This window comes from Ixodes scapularis, unplaced genomic scaffold (assembly GCF_016920785.2).
Source record: "Ixodes scapularis isolate PalLabHiFi unplaced genomic scaffold, ASM1692078v2 PGA_scaffold7__128_contigs__length_106722199, whole genome shotgun sequence".
Lineage (NCBI taxonomy): Eukaryota > Metazoa > Arthropoda > Arachnida > Ixodida > Ixodidae > Ixodes > Ixodes scapularis.
In genome coordinates this window covers 101577293-101601631 of record NW_024609882.1, presented here as the reverse complement: position 1 = coordinate 101601631, position 24339 = coordinate 101577293, and the positions used below count along the sequence as shown (strand labels likewise).

At 47.3% G+C, this 24339-nt stretch overlaps 1 protein-coding gene across 1 annotated transcript in view; it reads left to right on the top strand.

Annotated features, from left to right (window-relative positions):
• The window catches only part of LOC120841323 (flavin-containing monooxygenase 5), a 113510-nt gene that overhangs the window by 15456 nt on the left and 73715 nt on the right, over positions 1–24339 (top strand). Inside the window, exon 3 of the mRNA XM_040501583.2 lies at positions 22946–23307. Within this exon, the coding sequence (XP_040357517.1) occupies positions 22946–23307 (362 nt within the window). The remainder of the gene's footprint in view (positions 1–22945; positions 23308–24339) is intronic.

Sequence of the window (24339 nt, the reverse complement as noted above, 5' to 3'; positions counted from 1 at the left end):
ACAATGCGTTCGCAAGACTTCTCCTACTCGTTTGACCGCGATATTTGGGTGCCTTCGTAGTATTTGTAAGACTTCTAGTCTCATGTCATGGTGATGAGCAAATTTGGTTCGCGTTTAAGGCGGACCACTCAGTCCTCATGCCCAAAACCGCACCCCCCCCCCCCTCCCCCCTTCCCCAGGACCACGAAATGCTTTCCAGCACCCCTACGTTGCTTCGGAACGAGTCCACGCCGCTCGCCTCACAAGAAAAACAGTGTTACATTAGAAGGTGACCGCCGACACTGCACAAGCGAAAACTATTTAGTATAAAAAAAGTATTGAATTGAAAGATATTCGCTCACGAGGTGTCGACGCCATGGCTTTTGTTTTTGCTTCGTAGTATGCTCTTTCTACCCCACCAAAAGAGCTTTCTTTTCTTTTCTTTTTTTTTTTGCTATATACTTGCCTTTTTCACTTGTTAACTTTTGAAGAGGCTGACCATGGTTTGGTTTAAAACACACTGGCCCACACAAACAAAAAATTGTATTCCTTACAAAAAGGACTAGCTAAATGAGGCATTATGCATAACATAAAATATGACGGATCTGTTTTGGTAGTAGGGTGATTCCACGTCAGGTCATGCAATGGTGGTCCGGCTCGTAATTTTGATATTTTTGTTAAAAATATATATAAAAACCATGTTCGTGGGAGGAATATTCCGCTCTATATAAACGCCGTAGCAATATTTTTTTTTCGCTGAGATATAAACTAGAGAAGCTCGAGGCGTGGAAATTGAGAAGATTTCACGATGCTACTTTGCACAGTCGTCATTTTCTCACCGCAGCCTTCACGTTACCATACATTTTTTACTACATTTCACAAGAGATATAAAACACATGCACAAAAAAGTAAAAGCATCAATAACATATTTTTATGCAAACAAAAAAATCAAACATGGCATAAAAACACGTTTTAGAGACATATTCACAATTTTATTCCAAACAAACTATCTTGTATAATACTTCACACAATATATAAAAATGAGTGTCTTTAACTTATCTTTACGAATATATAACGATAATATGGCCGCCCTCAATTGCCTTCTTGTTATTAACGCGGAAATGCGGCTGATTTCACAAAATATGCCAAAATTAAACGTCGATATTAAAAAAAAAAAAAAAACTCCGCTTTTTTATTTTTTCTTTAAACTCCCCTTGGCAGTTCGCTGTGACGTGAACTAACTTGTGATGCTAAAACATTGAGTAACATATGACCTCCGAACGGGAAAATCTGCGGCAAACCTTCACTCGGAGTGAGCCGACGTCTCGTTATAGCGGCTTTGCCGCATGACGTCCCCTTCATGGAGGCGTCAAAAGCTGGAAAGCGGGACTCTGTCGTAGAGAGGGGAAATTCGTGCTGTTCCGAGCATTGCTTTATCGTTGTGTGACTATACCCCCCCCCGATTCCGAGTCAAGAGGTCCAACGAGTCAAAAGATCCAACGCGTCAAAAGATCCATTATTGGACCTTCTGACTCGTTGGATCTTTTGACTCGTTGGACCTCTTGACTCGCCGTGGATCTTTCGACTCGTTGGATCTCTTGACTCGTTGGACCTCTTGACACACATTGGATCTCTTGACTCGTGTTTGGCGAGTCAAAAGATCCAACGAGTCAACAGATCCATTATTGGACCTTTTGACTCGTTGGACCTCTTGACTCTCTGCCCGATCACCGGGGAAGGGTGAAAGGGCTTTGAAGAAGAGCAGGAGAGGAAAGAAAGTCAAAACTACGATAAATGACGGCTTTCGGGTGGCAAGGAGGGGGAGTGACGGTCACTGCACTGAAGCAGGGTGGGATTTCGCGTCTAATGACAAAGCAACAAAAAAGAGGGAGATGAGAGATGAGGATACAGTGGCCTCGGGGACGACCGATTTTGGGATACTGAATGGCTGGCTGTGTCACGGCGCTTTGCGTTCTCCAGTTTAATCAGATGGTGACCAACGCCATCTCTTCATGCGGTCTGCTTGACTAACGCAGGAATTTCCCGAGAGTTGTGCACGCTGCACGGTAGTGGGGACGTAGGGTGTTTTCCGAATTTAGAAATCAACGAACAGTTAATTGGTGACTGAATTACGAGGCACGTATAGACCAACACGCGGTGCTGATGAACCGCCCCTGCGGTGGTGCTACTATCGGAATTGCGCACGCGCAAACGGTCCACTTGACGCGCTTCCTGCGCACGTGCAGTGGCCACACCTCGTGCGGAAACTGCACCTTTTCCCGCACCTTGTGAGGGCTTGTATGGAAACAGCGCGTTGGTCTATGCGCAGCATGACCTGAACCGGGAGGAAGGGTTATGTGGATCCTTTCGACAGTATAGTGTTTGGCAGTCATCCAGAGTAGGGAGCCTTCATATGCGCTTTGCTAGGGTAATGCCACCCTTTGTAATACCACTCGCCGACAAACCAGCAGCTATTTTGGTTCTCGGCAATAATCCGTAGGGCTTATAACCCTCCCGGAAACAAGCACCTTATCTCACAAGTTCGGAGCAGCGTTGTGGAATCCACGGAGGGAGGATTAGCATTTTCCCCCTCGGATGGGAGGACCGATGGACACAAAGACCACTTTCCGGCGCATGGGGAAACAATGAGAGAAACAAAATGGCGGTGGAAGAGGGTGCGGGAAAAGGAAACAGGCAGTTGGCATCACTATATGTGAAGCGCACATGAAGGCACCCTAATCCAGAGGGTTAACTAGAGTGCCTTCATGTGAGCTCACATGAAGGCTTCCTAGGGTTAACATGTCACAGTATCTTGCCGACCAGTGCAGCGTGACTGCTAACTGGCACCACGCTATAGACCTTTCCAGCGGCAGTCTCGAACGAAGCGATTTACAGCGCGCGTCCCTGGTTTTGAGAGTGTACGTCAGTGTTGCCCGACTGCGCTGAGCTGTGGAGTTTCTCGTCAGTGAGCTGTGGCAGCCTGCGTAGGCGCAATTCCGGACGCTGGTGGAGGCTAAATTGCCGCGTTTTCTTTTTTTATTTTGTGTTCTCTGGCGAACATAATTTATAGATGTATTTAAGAAAGCAGTGCTCTATTTTTGGGAACAAAAACAAAGAAATGAAAGCTGTTTCGGTGAGTCCGTGCGCGACAGAACAAATGCAACTGGAATGTTTGTTTCATTTTATGTTCATCGTTTTACGGCACCGTACACTCAGCCGTGTCAATATATATAGGTCAAAATATTTGACCACACAGGATATCCGAACTGCATGGATATTCCCCACCGCCCACAACATGAAATTCAATGAGTCTCATAAATCGAACAACATGCATTGTACGTACCCCACGGTGCCGCGTTATCCGAACACGATTTGAGAAAGGTCTCAAATAACACAGCATATCCAATGGGACCGTTCGGCTGGGCCAGGGGGCGCGCTGGAGCGATACCAGTGGCGCCGCGCCGTGGCCCAAATTCGCCCTACTTAGCCGTACGCTCGTCCCATCGCGCTGCCAGTTGCAATGGCGGGCACCGCGTTGAAGTTTTCTGTCCGTTAAAAAACTGCGATCATTTTTTAGGGAGGCGAACCTCCGCAAAGGAAGGTTGCCTGTGTGTCAGGTCTCCGGGGTGGAGCAAATAATCCAGGCATAGGAATATTTGTCGTTTGCGAAGTATGTCTCGGAAGTCCAAGACAGCGTTGACTGTAACATCCGCCTCGAGATAAATGCTATTTTTCTTTATGGTTTCGCTAGCTCTTCAAAGTCAGGACTATTCGGATAAAGATGAGGATGTAATATTGTTTAAATTGTCTTTTCGCGCACAGCTGCGCTGTGGCATACACACCTTGAACTCAGGTCATTTCTCGGAGTTACCGGCTGATGGAAGCATGCCGCGCCTGTTCTAATTCATCCGAAAGAAGTTAATGACGAGGCACGTACAGCCTGATCGCAACACTGGGTCAAGTTCTAATAAAAAACCGAAACGGTACGTCAATAAGGCCTGCCTCCGCTTTTATTTTGAGCGGGTCTAACAAAAAAAAATATATATATATTACTATAGGTTGTATTCGTGAAGCGGTGCATGCTGGGACCAGCGCCATCTTGCCGTCCTCGGGAGCAGACAGTCGCACAGTCGCGTACGGACAACCGCATCCTACCTTTTCAAACTTCAGGCGAAGCCGCAGCCGCGCTTTCTGCCTCGGGTATGGTGTCGTGTGTGGTGGTAGGTTGCCACAACAAGACGCAATCGTCAAAGAAGAAGAAAGAGTGCAAGGTCGCAGACGCTCGGTTCTTTAAAATACCGAAGGTACGGACTCGTGAATGCGACACGACGCGAACACTGTCCGCGAGGAGACAGCGAGAATGGTTGAAACGCATCAACAGAAAAGACCTGGACGCTGACCTCGACAAGTACAAGGTGTGCTCACGCCACTTCGTCTCGGGTGAGTGTCGGCATAGTTTGTTTTTCTCTGACATTAACTTCCTGGAGCTTTTCGAATCAGTGGGCTAGGCCTACTTGCAGCGCAAGTTCGATCGAAGTTAGTTGGTTCAGTCATTCTAAAGGATCTTAAAAACACTCGAATGCGAGCTTTCTGTCGCAGGAGCGGGAGAAACAGGATTTAGATAACTATTTTACATTCATGAGCACGATTTTCTGTTTTTATTTTTGCCTTGCAGCAATCTTTAAGGGGTGCCACTGCTCCGGCGGAAAATCGGACAGCTGTTCCGTGTTCTCCCCTTTAGACGTCTTTTGATCGATTCTTTACATTGTGCAGGGGCAGCGGCCGATCTTTTTGACGACTGCAACCCTGACTGGGCACCTAGCCAACATTTGGGTTATGCATCCACGCTCGACGGCCCGCACTCGGGTCGCTACGTACGTGCTCCGATCTAAGACGCGCTAGGCCACCATCATCTGCTTCGCGCTATCACTATCACTGGCTACTACACGCTCCTGAAACAGACCGTTTCGCCGTTTCAAACGAAATTAAGCGAAGATACGCGTCCGCAAAAACATGAAAAGTTAGGCTCACCTTCGAGACGATGATCACGCTGTCCGCGTTCGCTGCTTTCATTGCCGGCTCCTGGACCCATCCGCTCGTAAGGTAATTATGGGCGTCTAATGATTTGTACGCTTTTAGCTGCTTGCGCGTCACGAAACTTGTCTTGAGGATCAGGTAGTTGTGTATGTCGCCCATTTCTACCTGCGGCCATAGGTTGCTGTTCCGGACTAGGTCCATCGGCGGCAGCGCGAACGGATCCGCGCCGCACATTTTAACCTTTTCCTCGTAACGTGTGCGTTCCCGTCCGCTTAAACTTAGGCCGTATAAACCCAGCGGTGGACAACCACTTGAAGAAGACATCTTCACGTTAGCGGGCGAGCAAACACCATAAATACGTCGCACTGCAACGGTGCGTGCGTAACGCGTCCGTCACCTGTCGCTGGGCGCTACGGGAGTGCGCGCGCGGCTGTCTGCTCTCGAGGACGGCAAGATGGCGCTGGTCCCAGCATGCACCGCTTCACGAATACAACCTATACGCCGCAACACCTTGCTGTGTTTGCGCGCATCTGTCGCTGCCGTCAAAGCGGTAGAATCGCAATTCATGCACATGCCTCAGTAACCCACTTTTAATTTTATTAGTGAAGAAAGGGATCTCCAATCGACTTGCATTTGCGTTGTAAAGCGTCCCCTTTTTCTAAACTTATTTTTATGTGACCGCAGAATGATAATTTTGAACACTGTTCCGGTGCACAACAGATAAAAAAATTTTCGACACTATTTGCTTTGTTTGCTGTTTAGGTACAATTAAACTTGATATATCTTTAGTCTGTGTGCCAGGAGAGCATCGTCAATATTTCTTCACTCTCTCTCTCTCTCTAAAAGAAAATGTTAATTAATTTTAAATTTCAGCCCTGAATGTCTAGTTATTGGCCTTTGTGACGTGCACTGTCCTCGTCCTTTTTATGCTGCTTTCAATTTACACATCTAACATTGCCAGTCTTGTACACGTTACTAAAAAAAAGTAATCGATTACAATTACTATTACTCTTGGCTAAAAAGTATTCGATTAGATTACTTGATTACTCGACGGCAAAAGTAATTGGACATTACTTAAAGAAGTAATCGTTACTTTTCCGATTACTTTATTGTGTGAAGACACATCTTTAGCGCTCATAACAATGAACTACTTCCAACCTATATTTCACATTTCCACAAGTATGGAAGAAGAAAAACTGGCTCCCTCTTCGTGGTCGTTGCACCTTCACAATGCGGACACAAGCATAGAATTCGTTTGAAGACGTTTGATGATTTGGGCGTTAACCAGTATGGGTGTGTGTGTGTGGGGGGGGGGGGGGGGGGAGGGGGGGAGCGGAGGGGGTTCTATAGTCGGTTACAAGTCAAGAAGGTAGGAGAAGCTCCTCCCACAAGTGTGATGCGCCCGTTTCAAATCTCTCCGCAGTCGAAAGAAGAATTCACTGGAAACGCTCCTTGTTCCGCTTCAATGGATTCCCACTTGTCTCCGACCCCACTTTTTAAGAAAGCGACCTTTGTATTCATCGGAGAGGGAACAGAGCCCCTGAAAGCAGCCTTTGTATCCATCGGGGGGGAAGCTAATCCCCGAAAGTCGTATTTGTTTCCGTCGGTGGGGGAGAACTCTAATCTCCCTCTCGTGGCTTCCACAATGCTAAGTCAAAGTCGAAAGATAAAGCAAATATGTACAGAAAGGCAAGACCCTCCTCGCGCGTTGTTTGCGACGTCACGGAAACGGTGGGACGCTATTGGATGCAAAGGTGGCGAAGGGATATCTGATTCCCTTTGAGGGGCATTTGCCGCTACCTTCTTAACCTGTAACTGACTATAGATCTTGTTAAGCTTGAGCAAGTGTTGTCGCTCAAAGTTTGCGCCGCTCATTTTATTATTCACATGTGGATGAGCTCGCATGTTATACAAAGAGCAGCAGCTCCGGGATTTGAAGCGGATCATGTGTACTATCCTTAGCGGAAGAGATCGCCCCGACCACTTCTCAACTCGAAACATTGCTTGTCACAAGGACCACGTAGGAGAAATGGGGAAATATTTCAACTGCCTTTGTTATATTTTGCATCCACTTTAGGCATTCTTCGGTTCTGGTTCTCCTACGGGCCGCGGGTAGGTACCCTAAGCAGGATTTTTTGTTTATTTTTTTTATTTCTGTGTGTCTGTGCGTGAGGGGGCTAGTTTGAACGAAGGAGTCACAAAGCTCAATTCTGCTTCCTCAAACTTTGCCCTGAATGGCCTTTGTCATTCCCACTCCCAGTCCCAGCTCAAAAAAAGAAACAAAAGAAAGACGGATTTTTCACAGAAACTGTACATAGAAAGAAATTGACCTCGTTTCCTACAGCTCCGCAAAAATCTTTCGTCTTTCCGTTCGAAAAAAAAAAGAAGCAAATTTTATTTTTGTCGTTTCATAAAAGAAAGGCGTGTGCCGGGGGGGGGGGGGGGGGGGGGGCGTGGACAAATTGTAACGGTTACAAGTAATTTTATTACTTCAAAAAGTAATCAGATTACTCTTCTGATTACTGCCTAATAAAAGTAATCAACTGATTACAAAATTACTCCAAAAAGTAATCGATTACAAGTAATTTGATTACTTGTAATGCGTACGGTACAAGTCTGAACATTGCCAACACACTCTTATTGGTTGACCGAGGAACGTCCGGGTTTGATTTTTTAGAGTTACTTGGAAAGTTATTATGCCTGTTGTAGGTTAACTACATCATTTTAATAATATAAAAAAGAACTAGAGTACGGCCGTTAATGTAAATCTCTTTTAGACTATGCGCTCAAGTCAGTGCTCAATGTGGGCTATGATTATCTGCCTCATTGGCCCTCATGTCTTTCGCTGCTTACTCGCCTTCTCTTGTAAGCATCGGGGAACAAAACTGATAGACATTACTGTGAGAGCGCAGGCGTGCCGGTGTGTATATTAACAATTTGGATGAATTGCCCGGGACTGGGGCGAAAAATCTAAAAATATTAACCGTGTATCAGAGATACCTCTTTCTGTCCACGGTTGATGTTTCTAGTTTTCTCGACCCAGTCTCCACTAATGTATCAAAATGAAAAATTGGCTAGTACGCAAAGTGAGCTGGGTTCTCAAATTTAAACTTGTTTAATAAGTAGTAACTGCATAATCGGGCTTATTTTGTCGACACCCACGGGGAACCATCCTAGCTATTACATTAGGAATATCTAACATCAACAACACGCTCAAATTGTTCGACCCAGGGAGGTTCTAGTGTCTAATTTTGTGACGCCCTTAGGAAGTAATTATGCCTGTTGTGGGCTAACTACATTCATTTTAATATTATATAGAAAAACTAAAATACAGCCGTCAATTTCTGTTCAATTATGTATTCAAGTCAGTACGCAATAGGGGCTACGATTATCTGCCCAATTTTTCCCCAAGTCTGTTGCCGCAGCAAAATGGGCGGGTAAGCAAAGTGAGCTTGGTTCTCAAATTTAAAGTATTTTATAAAAAGAAATGGTAACTGCGTATTGGGGTTTCGTTTGTTGACAGCCGTGGGGAACCATCGTAGCTATTACATTAGGGACTTATCGTAGAACGTCAGTGTCGGATTGCGGGCCCCACGAGCGCCAGCTCATACCGCCCCCAAGCAACGCAAAACCCCTGCATGCTCTCGCGTGTGACCTACGAAAACTCCCTATTAATGTGACAAGCAAGCGTAGTTGCATTACTGAATCACGCGACAAGATAGAGAAACAATAATTAAACCTGCCCTCCGCACAGCTGGCGATTCATGCTTCTGGCGATCTTTCTTGAATCACCCAGGAACTAAACAAAACTTTTCGGGAGGCGGATACCTTTCTGTTTAATATCATGATGTGACATTTGGGTGCCTTTTGCATTCGGTACATTACTTTACGAAGCGCGAGGCCAGCACGACAAGCACACCAGCCTCCTGCGTCGTCTGCTCCTCGTACTTCTAACAAGTATCGGCGCGCCTCGCCAGGAGGAGGGGTGGCGCTGCGTATGCGCAGCGAAACTTCAGCCGCACAGCCCTATATACAGTGTCGACGATAGTCACTTCACGGCAATCGGACGGAATCCGCCGCGTTTTGGGGAACATGTAGAAGAGAGCAGCTTTTTTGCACAGCTTCAAAGCAAATGAACGAACGTGTCTATTCTGTCCCCACACCCCGGACCCGACCCTATCAGCTATTTTTCGCGAAGACCCGGAACACAGCCGGGAAGGCTTTTTGGAGATTATCTCAACGGAAATAATCCTCCAAGAACGTCGAACTGCCTGCGTTGCGGGCTGCTTGACGTTCGCTCTCTTCGTTCGTTTCCTGCGAAGGCCGAGCAGGCTACGAGCCCTGGTATTCTCTGGTTCTCACACTGGAAGATAACATACAAAGGGTAAGCATCCTGAACAGGCGAATAAAGTAAAAACTTCCAAGAAAAGCCGGCGAACTCCGAATGCAAAATGCAGGTGGGGAGTAACGCTGGCCGGGTTTCCACAGCTCAGCCGGGTGCCAGAAATTTCTGGCTGATAGGGGTCGCTCGATTCGCAAAATGGCGGCGGCCAATGCGCTCTTTTTGCAAAGGTCTATACACCTTTCCAAAAAACACTCGACCCCGGGGACCGCAATCCGTTTTCGAGCCCAGTCACTGAGTTTGAGGCTACACTCTCACCGGCGTCCCTCCTAACCCTAACCGAGTGGACTGTGATTTCAATAGGCGCGCAGCCTGCGTAGGCGCAGTTTCAAACGCTGCTGGCGGTTAAATTCTCGTTTTTTTCCGCAATATTTTGTGTTTCATTGTACATGTATTTTCCCGAGGGCATTAAAAAAGCATTGTGTCACACAAAACAAAACAAAAAAAAACTGTAAACTGTTTTGTTGGGTACGCGCGCGACAGAACGAGTGCGACTGGAATGTATAGTTCTAGTTATTTTTTTTTTTTTTTTTACGATCAGTTTTGACGACGCCGCGGGATTCGCCGCATGTGAAGCGATAAAGCGCTTTGCTGTCAAAAATAAATTGCAACAGAAGACGGCCAAAAGGCATGCATTTTTCACGCTCACAAATAACGTGTTTACCGATGGACAGGACACGGACATACAATTGAGGAAGTGGTAACATTAGAACAATATATCGTACATACCACACGATGCAGCGTTATCCAAAAAGAATTTATTTGAGAAAGATCTCAAATAACACAGTCACAGTCGACGACAGTCACATCTTGACGATCGGACGGAATCCGACATGACTTCGTTTTGGGGCACGTTTTGGGGAGAGCTTCCTTTTTTCACAACCGCACCAAGGCAAAGAAACAAACGCGACTGACCCGTTTCTCACCCCAACCCAGGCAACTATTTTTGGAGATGACTGAGGATTCTACGCGGATTATCTCTGGGAGGGGGGGAGAACAATGTTCGCAAAATCGCGTCGAGGGTCATTCGACGTCCTTCACCTGCTTCGTTTCCCGTGAATGCCGAGCAGAAAAGCTTGAATGACAGGCACTTACCAGCCTTATTTCTCACAATGGAAGATAACACAAGAAGGGCAGGCAGCACGCATAAAAAAATGAAGTGGAAACTTTCAAGAGAGCGAGAAAACGTCGAATGCAAAACCGCAAAAACGTAGGTAGAGAACCGCGCTGAGCGGGTCTTCACAGTCCCAGAGAGTGGCAGAAAACTTCTAGCTGATAGGGGGCGCAAAAGTCGCACCAGCCGCATCAGCATCAGCAACATGGCGGCGGCCTGGGAGCGTTTTTTGGAAAGGTGTATACGGGTAACCAGAATCGGCTTACGTTCGTGTAATCACTACTGCGTGGAGCACCTAAAGACCCCAGGGTATACTTCGTTTCACCTAATGATGGACCGCAGCCTATGCTATAGAAGCCGAGAGCGCGACGCCTTGAACACCTTTGTGTTCGAGGCATCTCAGAGTTGGAGAAGGACCCTAGTACCCCTTGTCTTGCTGTGCATGCACACGCTTCACTGGCTCGTGTTCAGGTTGAGCAGCGTTGATCAAAAGCCATGCACAGTTTTATTAGCCTTTCGATGTATCGCGATAGTACCAATATATATATATATTTTTTTTTTTGATAATCTCGGAAGTTTTATATTACTTACTCTTTTAATGTACGGAACCTAGTGGATTTTGTTCGTGCAAAGTGAAATATTTTATTCGCACGTAATAAAGCCGAGAAAGAAAAACGCATTGTACTTTCAACATTTTCGTGACATATTTTGAGCCTTGCATCCCATGATCCATTACAGCGACCGCTTATCAAATGCTAATTTAAATTTCGTTATATCTTGTGTCGAACCTAAAAGTTTATTAAAAAGGAAAAGTTTACCATAATATCAACCCGCACTTTAAGAAATATATATATTTTAAATTACTATTTTGAATTATTTTTCGTCGTTTGCCTTCCCATTGGCCAAGTTGGATACCTTACCTGCACGGAAAGAACCGGTGAATTATCGGGAGTTCCTCTCTTCGAAGTGGCCATCTAAGGCGTATCCTAAAGGAGCCTTGAAACAATCTTTCTACTTTCGCTAAATGCTAGTTAGAATCACTCCCTAACGTTAATCACTAAATAAACTTGCATTAGTTTTTCTTTCTAAGCACAGTCGCCAAATAAATTTGAGAAATATAATCATCGTTCATCCCCTCAACTCGGAGCCAGAACAAGCGGCCACGTGGCCCGGCGCCTATCATATACCTTTAACGTTAATCATACGCACGTGCTGGGCTTGACAAAGTAGAGAACGTGTGCTCAACTCAGACATTATTGGAGTTGGGCTATTCTCATCACCGCTGTGGTTGGACACGAGCCAATACCCGAGTGTCCGACGAGGCATTGATTGTTACGAGCTGAAGGCGAGTGCTCACATAGCTCTCGTGTCCAATCTATGCATGAGCCGCGCTCAAATGTCGTCAGTCGGGTGATTCCGATTCCATAATCACGTCATCCACCTTTGCAAAGGCAAGACTGAAAGAAATAGTCCCCTTTTATCTTCGCGATTTCGCAATTTCATCGCGACAGAGAAGTTTCTGAGTCAGTGGCGGTCTGTGCGATTATACTTATCCCAGGCTGGGACCAGTACAAACCGGCAAAGTCATGAACGTTCCAACCCGATAACGTTTCATGACCCCTTTAAAGGGGCTGTGAAATGATTTTGATGTTCAAAGAATCTAGTGCGTCAAGGGCCTAGGACCCGGGGGGGGGGGGGGGGGGGGGCAACAGGGGCTTACCGCCGAATTCAGAAACCTCACTCAAACCGCACTCAAACTGAAGGGCCCCTCCACTTCCTCGAGAAAGGCGCGAGGGCCGGCGCTGGCCAATCGCGACGGCGGATCTGTCCTCGCGATTGGCCAGCGCCGGCCCTCGCGCCTTCCTCGAGGAAGTGGAGGGGACCTTCAGTTTGAGTGCAGCTTGAGTGAGCTTTCTGAATTCGGCGGTTAGGCACCCGCTGACATTTTCTAGGGGGTGCTGAGCATTATGCTGAGCCCCCGTACGTTTGGCTCAAGGCCTACTGAACTGATTCCTACTGTACAACGCCTCCCCACGACTAGGGAAGGAGCGGTGAGGCGCTTTCCGTGACTCCTTTGCAATATGAAGCGGCAGTTCTCAAGTGATTGGAGCTGTTGACCCGCAATGGATCTCTTGACTCATGTCTGCCGAGTCAAGAGATCCAACGCGTAAAAAGATCCATTATTGGACCTTCTGACTCGTTCGATCTTTTGACTCGCTGGACCTCTTGACTCGCCGTGGACCTTTTGACTCGTTGGATCTTTTGGCTCGTTGGACCTCTTGACCCACATTGGATCTTTTGACTCGTGTCGTGCGAGTCAAAAGATCCAACGAGTCATAACATCCATTATTGGACCTTTTGACTCGTTGGATCTTTTGACTCGTTGGATCTCTTGACCAGAAGCGCCCCCCCCCCCCTTTTCCCCCGCCCTGCCCTCTTCTTCCCGCGCTTCTGGTCAAGAGATCCAACGAGTCAAAAGATCCAACGAGCCAAAAGGTCCAATAATGGATCTTATGACTCGTTGGATCTTTAGACTCGCCAGACACGAGTCAAAAGATCCAATGTGGGTCAAAAGGTCCAACGAGTCAAGAGATCCAACGAGTCAAAAGATCCACGGCGAGTCAAGAGGTCCAACGGGTCAAAAGGTCCAACGAGTCAGAAGGTCCAATAATGGATCGTTTGACCCGGCAGACGCGAGTCAAGAGATCGCATGCGGGTCAAAAGGTCCAATTACTCGAAAACTGCCGCGTCATATGGCAAGGAGGTTAGGAAAGGCCCCTCACCTCTCCTGACCTAGACGCGGCCCTCGGGGAGGCATTGTACTATAAAATTCAGAAAACAATTTTGACTAAAACCCGTTTTCACCTCAAGTAAAAAAAAAAAAAGTCCGGCTTCTCGCGGAACACTGCTGACTTCCGCATTCATGTAGGGAATTAAGATATACGTGAGTGAATTGTAGGTTACATATATGTTATCTTAATAAGACGTTCACGTTCCAAACGTCAAAAGCATCGCTTTTCCCTCCGACAACCAAATCTCGTAAAAACTACTTCGCGCCGCGTATGAATAATGCGCAAAGCTTGCTTTTTCTTGGAGTGAAAATGGGTATAGGTTCCTTAATTTTTGTCACCAAAAAAAAGTTAAAGGCATTTAAATTTGACGCGCCGTTTAACTCCTCACTATTTCCCGGTTTGCGGACGGAAAACGTTCCCGAGCCAGGGGGCAGAGTATGGGTTGCGATAGGGTGTGTTTTTGTTTGCTAACTAGTTCGTACAAGAAGGCCGATACAGAGTGCGTGTATATTTTTTAATGAAAAATGATTTGGTCGATTTTGTCTGTTCGTTACAAAAAAAGGCCCCACCACGACCATGGAAGATGACGCCCTTCGCACGTTTTTGAAACGCGATTGTGTCGCGTTCACGCTCGCTAGAAATATGTGCTAAAGAGCACCTTGTAGGTGATATATGACTTGCTCGAAATGTGTTTCTCTTGTGCGAAAAGCTAGTTAAATGAGCGAAACAAAAAAAAAAAGAAAAAAACAGGAAAAAAAAAAATGACGGTCCTGCGTGTTTGAGGTCTGAATCTATTCTCTCAGACACTTAATTTGACAGACATGTTCGTCGCTGTTAAGGTTTCATTGTACAACCAACTACGAGGTTCCCTGCTTGGAATTTTATCATTACACAAGAAAAATGACAGAAATAAACTGAAGATGATGAACCGTACGCAGTCAACGCAAATCTCTGTGGTGTTTGTGGATATTGAGGCATCGCGATGCTTGTCAGCCATCCAAAGGGCGACATATTTCTAAACCGCAAATGTGCAATTTAGCCGGGGCCGTACGACGTTGTACTCTGTTTCACCTTGAAGGCTGGTTCACACTGTTGCGACCGACTACGACCAAGTCTGACGGAACACGTTTTGAAGCCCCCTTACGACCACACCGCGCAGCAGCAATGGCGGCCGTAAGCGGCCTAAAACTTCGTTGCCATAGCAACCCGTAAAAGAGATTAACGACGCGAACCGTTGCAGGCGCACACGGTCGGACTCATGCATGTGAGTGAACCAGACAACGCATCCGATCCTTCGCCGACAGTGTGTCACGTGACCTTCCGGTTCGGCGCGGCGTCGCGCGGAGCGAGATGTCCCATGACGCTCTCGACTTCTAGCATAGGCTGCGGTCAATCCTTCGGTGAAACGGAGTATAGCCTTGGGTCTTTATGTGCCCCACGCAGTAGTGGTTACTAGGGAGCCTTCATGTGCGCACATGAAGGCACCCTAGTGGTTACCATGAACGCACGCCGATGGTGGTTCTCCGTACAGCGTGGTGCCAGTTAGCAGTCATGCTGCACTGGCCCTTTTGGCAATATACTGTGACCCTCTGGATGGCTGTCAAACATTATGCTGTCCAAATATAAAGCCATAAATGTTCTGCTTGTTCCGCTCCTGCTGCGTATACACGTCTTGTAATTAAGTCACCGACCAACTGTTCGTTGTTTTCTAAATTCAAGAAACAACCTGCGTCCCCGCGACCTTACAGCAAACGCCACTCTCTGGAAATTTCTCCGATAATCAAGCATTGCCGACGAAGAAATGGCTTGGTTACTAGCCCATTGAAATGAAATACGCACAAACGCCGTGACACAGCCAGCCATTCAGGATCCCGAAACCTCTCGTCCCCGAGGCCACTGCATCATCTTCTCCCATCTGCCTCTTTTTTGTTGCTTTGTTATTAGACGCGGGATCCCACCCCGCTGCAGTGCAGTGACCGTCACGCCCCTCCTTGTCACCAGAAAACCTTCATCAATCGTAGTTTTGCTTTTCTTTCTTTCCTATACTCTTCCAAAAAATACTTCCTCCTCTTTCCCGTCAAGAGTCAAGAGGTCCAACGAGTCAAAAGGTCCAATAATGGATCTTTTGACTCGTTGGATCTTTTGACTCGCCAGATACGAGTCAAAAGATCCAATGTGGGTCAAAATGTCCAACGAGTCAAGAGATCCAACGAGTCAAAATATCCACGGCGAGTCAAGAGATCCAACGAGTCAAAAGGTCCAACGAGTCAGAAGGTCCAATAATGGATCTTTTGACCCGTTGGATCTTTTGACTCGATGGACCTCTTGACTCGGAATCTTCTTCCCGCCCCTTAACACGAGCAAGAAACGCCTGCGAACGTCACTGCTTGCGGCAGTTAGAAATCGTAAGCACATCACATCGCCTTGAAACCCAAATACGGGAAGAGTCAGTAATGGCAAAATAAGGCGGGAGTAGTTGCCCTGAGACGAAAAAAACAAAATAACGGACAGTACGAAACGAAATCTCAAACGCGGCTGAGCTTATTCACAGGAAGAACGACAATAAATGCATGTCCACGCGGAAAGAAAAAAAATAGGGAAGATCAAGACATGCGACCGCAAAGACTTGACCGAACTTTACCAGACAAACTAAATTACTGCAAGGTTAAGGACAGCAACGGGAACGCCCACCTCTCCCAAGGGCCTGAACAGATGGGTTGCATGCACCACGCTATGCGAACCGACTGAGACCGAACCCCTAACCTCTTCTTCCATTTTACTGCCAACCCCCTTCCCCAACACGCACACAAAACACACACACACACACACACACACACACACACACACACCGAAAACCCCAAAAACATTACAATAAAAAAAACTTTTACACTGTAAAAAAAAAGCGGCTGACTATCTCTATGCTTACAGGAGACTCGAGGTCTTTGATGCTCAGTAAGTGGAACTAGAAACAAACACTTGCTTAACCATGCGCGACGCACCGATTATATCTACAAGGGAAGACAGAAGTTGATAACCACAAGGACATTTTCTTTCGGAACTCTGACCGGATATTCGGAGCCAGAAAAGAGGAATTCTGAACCTCTCACATAGGCGTTTGCGAGGACGTTTCACATTCTGTCATTCACGGATCGAGTAAGAGTTAGTGTCAAATCGAACAGCCATGGCCCAACGATTCAACTCCGTGCAATGTTTCTGTGTGGACTATCTACGGAGACACAAGAAGAAAGTGTGTAGCGACAAGCACTTCGTATCGGTAGGTAGACTCAACCAAGTGCCGTTGGAAAAGCTATTGGCTCCATGGATAGTGAACGAATCTGACCTTTTATGCCAACGTTGCTACAAATACCTCCAGAATGAGATTGCTTTACCTCACAACGTGAGTACATTAGACTCTTTTTTCTGGGACTCTGATGAAATTCTGGCTGATGTGAGTCAAGACTTGTGTGCTGCTACTCTGCCGGTAACTCCCTTGAAACCACATAAAACCATAAAAAAAAAGGCGCGAAGCATATATGAAGAAAAAACAAGCTCAAGTGAGTTCTTCGAGAAGAAGAAAGCTGTCAGGCCTTTATGGCATGAAAACCGGCGAAGACAGTTGTGAGCACTACGCGGAGTGCTTTGACGCGTTCCGCGAAGCGCTGAAGGCGTGCAGCTCCCACTTTCACCACAGCATATACGCAGACGATGTCACTCTGTGGATGGTAGGAGGAAGCGATGGCGCCATCCAAGGCTCGCTGCAAGAAGCTATACGCATCGTGGAAGCCTACGCTAAGGAGCGCGGACTAGCCTGGTCTCAGGAAATGTCGGAGTTGCTACTCATGGCCGGCACCACGGTAAAAACTCCCTCAAGCATCATAGTGCAGGTAGGAGGCAAAGACGTCCCTCGGGTCCGGCGACTTCGGATACTCGGTCTGTGGTTGCAAGAAGATGGCAAGAACACATACAGCATCGGAGTCTTCCGTAACCACGGACAGCAAGTAGGTAGACTCATAGCAAGAATCGCCGGAAGACGGTACGGGATGAAAGAGCGCAATGTCATTCACCTCATCAAAGCCTTCGTGATTAGCAGGATTGCCTAGATCGCACCCTTCCTGGACTTGACACTCACGGAGAAGGATGCCATGGATCGCATCATCCGCTGCGTATACAAGAAAGCGCTTCACCTAACACCTTCAACAGAGACCAAGCGACTCGAGAAGCTGGGGCTTCACAAAACCCTCTCGAAAATCATTGAGTCACAGAGAATAGCCCACTACGAAAGGCTATCTCTGACCATAACGGGAAGAACCATCCTCACATCTTTGGGCATCAACTACCACCCACCGAGGCTGGCTTCCAAAGGAGCTACGCGAGCAACTGCAGATTTCGCCTCTACCTCGTCCCATGCATCCAGTGCACGACGCAGGCAGACGCATGGTCAGAGTTAAGGCTGTGGAGAACACTCTACAGCAAGGCTACGACGACTCCGAGGTGACCTATGTCGACGCAGCCTCAGCTGACAGGGGTCGAATGACCCTTGCAGTTACGAATCGCTCCGGCCAAATCCTCACGGCAGGCAGCATCTATACCAGCAACGGTGCAGAGGCAGAGGAAGCAGCCATCGCCTTGGCCCTCACCCTCAGCAGCACGAAAGCCATCGTCAGTGAGTCCCAGATGGCCATCCGCCAGTACATGCGTGGTCACATCTCTGACAAAGCCCTCAAGATCGCCACTGGTCATCGTCTGATCGACCACCCAGTCCTCATCCTGTGGTCTCCAGCCCATGCGTCACTCCCAGGCAACAAGAGTGTTCACAGTGCAGCCCGCGCTCTTACCAACCGGGCTAGCACACCACGTGAGCACTCGACCTTCGCCTCGTGGAACCACGACAACCTCTACACCTTTAAGGGGGTGCTGGACCACTACCGAGTAGAACGCCGAGCCTACCCAGAGGCTCACAGCACTCTCAGCAAGGCAGAATCCACCATCTTCCGTCAAGTCCAGACGGAGACCTTCTTCAACCCGTCGCAGTTGCACTCGTGGTACCCAGATACCTATGACTCGTCCTTCAAGAACTGTGGCGAGAACGCCACACTCCACCATATACTCTGGGGGTGCCCGGAGCTGCTTCTTCATTCGAAGAATAAGGAGTTCATCAAGCAAGCCAGGCAACCAGGCGCCTGGGAATCCTTCCTGCGGGATCCTGACCCCACGACTCAGAAAATTCTAGTCCAGCTGGCCTCGGACGCCACCGGGAACGTCACGTCTCGTCTGTCGACCGAGGGGATCACTTCGTCAAGTGTCTCTTCCTAAGAGAGAATCGGTTGACGCGGGGATCTAAGTCTTGGACCCAATAAAGTCTACCTCACCTCACCCACCAGGAATGCAAGCGATTGTACACGCTTCTGCCACCAAACATCTCGAAGAAAGAAATATTGCGTCTGGTGCCAGAAGCGACTACCTACATGACTGATCAAACAAGGAAACTAAAGCGTAAAGGTGGTGTATGGGCGACCCCTGATCCCTACATGGGGAAAAAGGCGAATGCCGAAGACGTGACCCTATTGGAAAAACCAGCATGAAAATCAAACTGGTCAAGCTGGTAATTAAGGTGGTCAAGCTGGTAATCAAGGTGGTCAAACTGGTCAATGTGGTAATTAAACTGGTTTAGCTGGCAATCAAGCTGGTTTAAGCTGGGCAAGCTGGAATTTAAGCTGGTCAGTCTGGTCTAAGTAAAAACCAGCATGGTCTCACTCGAATCTGGTTTTAGATTCAATCTGGTGTAGCTGGGAGCCAGTCTGGTCTTAACTGGTCAAACTGGTTTTCCATGGAGCCAATGTGGTCAAGCTGGGAGACGAGCTGGTCATGCTGGGAGACAAGCTGGTGAATCTGGTCGAAATAATAATCGTGGTGGTCAAGCTGGTCATGCTGGGAGCGCGCACGCCAAGGTCGGCTAGAGATAGCCGAACTGGCATTGCTGGGAGCGCGCGCGACAAGGTCGGCTGCTGGAACGAGGTCACGTCCTGTTCTTTGTCCTCTCGTTTTTGGTAGACCACCGGGCGCGTCAGGCGCGCTGCAAGCTACCTTTGTGTGCGAGAAAAGAGAGAGAGAGAGAGAGAGTGGTAGAAACGGAGAATCGAAGACGCGTTTGGATAGCTTGGGCAGAGGGCAGATCGAAGGGACGGCTGTGTGCGCGTTGTTTGGAGACTATAGTTGAACGACGGTGCAAGCGAAGCGGGTTTTGAGAAGACAGCGAGCGGCAGTCCGTTCAGTGCGGGAAGATGTCAGACGTCCCGACTGCGGCGTCGCTTCGTGTCTTCGAACGTGTGTGTGCCCAAGAATGACGGCGGTGCCGAGGAGTATCGCCAATGCCATCCAAGCCACACGGATTTCCTCGCCTCTGCCGACCACGCAAGTTGCCGCTTCGCCCCCATCGCTGGCGGGACCCAGGTTCGCTTCTCTCGTCCGTGTAGTATTTTCGTCTGCTATTGCCTGTTTTTGGCCTGTGTCTAGTATTTTTTTCGTGTTGAGAGATAAGCAATCTGGTTTTATTAACATTGTAGACAATTTGCACCGAGAATCTGTGCGTCGGTTAGTACTGTGTCAGCGCCGAGGATGTGTAGCATTTGAGTTCATGTGAGGCTGCCGCAAGTACGAAAATAATAAATTGGATGCCGAGTTGGCTTTTCTGACGAGCTTGGCTTTTTTATTCTGTGTATTAATTTAAACAGGTTAAACTGGTTGGGAAGTTCACCAGCATGACCAGTTTAACAGCATGACCAGCATGCCAAACTGGGCATGCTGGGGCAATAACCCAGCTTGAAGCTGGGACCAGATCAACCATCATGACCAGTATGACCAGATCAACCAGCATGACCAGCATGCCAAGCTGGGCATGCTGGGGCAATAACCCAGCTTGAAGCTGGGACCAGCTTAAGCTGGTTTTTTCAATAGGGGAGAGTTGCACTTGAGTACTCCACACGCGACGACCTCGGATGCTCTGTTCAAAGCCCCAACAAAAAGGACGTCGTAAAAGCCATGATCAATGATAACAAGACCAAAGTCGTAAAAAGGTTTATGACCCGCTCTATAAAGGAAGCTTACCAGCTGTTTAGGAAGGACCATCCCCATCGAGAACTAGGCATCTCTAAGTTTTATTCTCTACGACCAAAATGGGTAAAAAAGTGTCCCGAGCATGAGGTGCGAGCTTGCATATATTGCGTCAATTTTCAGTTGCTTTTAAAGGCAATAACAAATGCCTCACCAGAGATATTTACTGAAGACAACTTGAAGCGCATCTACTTCTGCAGCACTCCACAGAACGATTGCTTCCTGTGCCGTGCGAAAAGGGCCCAAAAATGCAGAGCATCTCGCTGCAGTCGCTCCATCTCGACGAAGACGAAGAGGTTTGTTTCGCGTTATGGGACGCCGGCGAACTCGTCAAAAAGGCTATGGACACTTCCGCCTTCCTAAAGGAACTGGAGTCGTGGAGCGAGAAGTATGTGAGGCGTTCTTACATCCGTGACCTTGAACGAAGCCTGCTACGTGACATAAGAATCGCCTTACCATCCAAGGCAGTGATGTTCCACTTCGATTTTGCGGAAAATCGGACAGTCATCTTCCCAACCGAACTGGAGAGTTTTCATTGGAAAAAAAAACTCAAGTGTCTCTTTTCACATGTATGGTTAGGTCCACGCAAGGCACGCAAAGCTTTCCTTGTCAGCGATGACAATACACATGGCGCAGCTCATGCTCTTCTAGCTACAAAGGCCATCGAAAAGTATGTTGATGAACATTACCTGCTCTTTTCTGAAATAATTTTTGTATCAGACAGAGCGGCGGCGCCTTTTAAGAATGGCTTCCAATTGCACGAATTATCTCGGAAGCCGTGCTCTTCGGCAAGATGGATCTTTTCAGCCACTGGACACGGAAAAAGCGTAGGTGGTGTTCTTAAACACCACGCAACGCTCACCAACTCGAGATTTTCGCTCAACTCAATAATTGCCACCGCTAAAGACTTTGTGGAAGTGCTGCGTGAAAATGTGACAAATGTCTGCATGTTCCACCTGTCTGCGGAACAGGTTCGAGAGTTTCGTGCGGTCAAGGAAGTAGAGTGGGCCACCGTAAAACCAATGAGAGGAATTCAGGCATCTCATCCGTGGAAGTCATCATATGCCGAGAGCCAGGATGTATACATGGCCACTTGCGCAACTGAGTTTTAAGCTTAGGTATGCATAGTTAGCGAATTTGCAGAGTTCCGTTTTGTTTTTGTGAAAGCTAGGTAATGGTATTCCAGCCGAAAGCAGATTTTCGTGTCAGTTATACTAACCCCTTCTGAAAAAAAAAGAACTTGAAAAATGTAAAATACATGCCATGACTAACACTCAAAACGTTTGGTGCTGTGCGGCAAAGCCGCTATGACGAAGACGTCGGCTTGCTCCGAGTGAAGGTTTGTCGTAGCTTTTCCCGTTTGGAGGTCATATGTTACTCAATGTTTTGCCATCACAAGTTAGTTGAAGTCACTGCAAAGTTCCAAGGAAAGTTAAAAAAATAAAAGAGTTTTTTTTTTTTAATATTGACGCCCAATTTTGTCACATTTCGAAATATCAGCTGCCTTTCCGCGTTTATAACAAGAAGACAATTAAGGGTGCACATAATGTCTTTGTATATTCGGAAAGAATGTTTATAGGCGCTCATTTTGATATGTTTCGTGAAGTATTTGAAATGGTTTATTTAGAAAAAAATTGTGAATATGTCTCTAAAACGCGTTTTTATGTTATGTTTGATATTTTTTGCATAGAAATAATTTATTAATATTTTTACTTTTTTGAGTATGTGTTGCATATCTTTTGTAAAATGTATTAAAAAGTTATGGTGACGTAAAAGTTTTGATGAGAAAATGACTACTGTGCAAATAAGCATCGTAAAATCTTCTCGATGTCCACACGTCAAGCTTCTCTATTTTATATCTCAGCGAAAAAAATTGTTCCGGCGTTCATATATAGCTTAATGTTCCTCCCAAGAACATGGCTTTCATATATATTTTTAACGAGAATATAAAAATTATGACCCGGACCATATCATTGCATGAACTGGCGTGGAATCACCCAGTACGCAAACTCTAACTCAGGAGCCTCAAGCAATGAGTGCATGCACACTAAGCATTTCAGATGAAGGTCCCTTCTCTGAAATTTCTTCCTTCAATAGCACAATTGGGAGAGCAGTTGACTTTAGCGGAAACGATTGCTGTCAACTTTAGATCGCTGGTTTGAATTCGGCTAGACAGAAGAAATTCGTCTTTCCTTATAAATTCTGCAGGGGTGAGTGCAACTTGGCCCCGCAGCTGTGGTGGCTGAGAGAGATCATGTGATTGATGACGTCACCGTGAGTGTTCGCGAAGGACACCCATGCAATTTCCCGGGAAGGTTCCCGCTAAGAGCTGTCACTGTAAATTCCATTTAATGGGTCATGTGGTTACTTCATAAGGGATATGGGTCGTATGGGTGCGTATATTTTTTTTATTTCTTTCCAGAACAAATTTTATTATAGCGACGTGTCGTCGACGTTGGTTCGACTGCACTCTCCTTCTAAACGTTCGCTTTCCTCGACGACGTGGTACAGGTATACCTGAGCACTCGGCGAGGCTCGTGGGTCCTCCACCGCGTGGCCCCCAACGGGTTCCCGATGGACACGGTGATTCAGCGCCGCTACTACGCGCCCCTGCCCATGTGGCTGCTGAACACGCTGGCAGAGCGCGAGAGCCAGAAGCTGTTCAACCACGACCTCCTAGGCCTGAGGCCCCGGCACCGGTTGTTCCAGCAGCACCCGACCATCAACGATGCCCTGGCCAACCGCATCCTCAGCGGCACCCTGGTAGTCAAGGGGGACGTAGCCGAGGTCACCGAGAGCGGCGTGCTGTTCAAGGGAGAGCAGGAAGACACCAAGCTGGACGACATCGTGCTCGCCACTGGATACGAGATTAGGCAAGTCTACCAGAACCCTGATTTCGGTGAAGGCGAAAGCGAGAGCGTTCTTGTCTTCTGATTGGACATGGCGCGCACGTAGTCAAACAATAAAATGTTTTACACGTTCACTCTACTTAGTTTCAGTCCCGACGCAGCCATACTACGAGATAATGGGACCAATCAAGTAGCTTAAAATGCACAAGTCACTAGGCCTTTTTGTTCATGTAGAAATATATAGAAACATAACGAACAGCAAGATGGTGTGCTTATGACACTGTCTAAATGTTCAAATCGCCTCGCAGCCTCGGCTGTGCCTGGAGTTAACGTGAAACTAAGCATAGCTCAGAATTCGACGCTATTTTGGTGAAAGCACATCCACAACATTCAACTAGCGAGATAAGTCTTGCGAACTTTGATGTGCTTCTCCATTCTTTCATTCACCGGTTTATGTCAGCTGATGTATGGCTGCGGAAAAACTTCAGTTTTGCCAACGAAGCGGGGTTTTAGCCAATATCCGATTTCACTTTGCAACAGCGCTCGATTCGTAGAAGACAATAAACTTTTTTGCGGTGTGTTAGCAGACGACATACGGTATTTCTTGTTTAATTTATGTCTTCGAATAGCGTTTTGTAGCACACAAACCGCCTATGAACACTATCTTCGCTCACTCCGTGAGAGGCCAATCAGATCGCGCTATTTCTTTCGCGGCGTCTAAAATCGGACTCCAAGTCCCGCTTACTCGAAGCGCTAACCGCGGCTAAAGTTAACCGCAGCACCTAGGAGAGGGATTTTGAAATAACTTGACTGGGGGTCTCGGTAGGGATGTGGGGAAACACGGCGGTGGCCCGGTGAGTGAGCACCGCTGGCTTTGGAACTAACATGTCGTTTTGGGTGCGATATCGGGCGCGTTAGTCAGCAACGAATGGTGCAGGAGGCTTTCGCTTTGCCTAACCTCACTTAAATCGCAAAGCATGAGCAATGAGCTCGCCGCATTTTTTAGAAAGTCTTTCAATTCTGGCCGTTCTTAAGCCTAAATGAACGCGATAATGG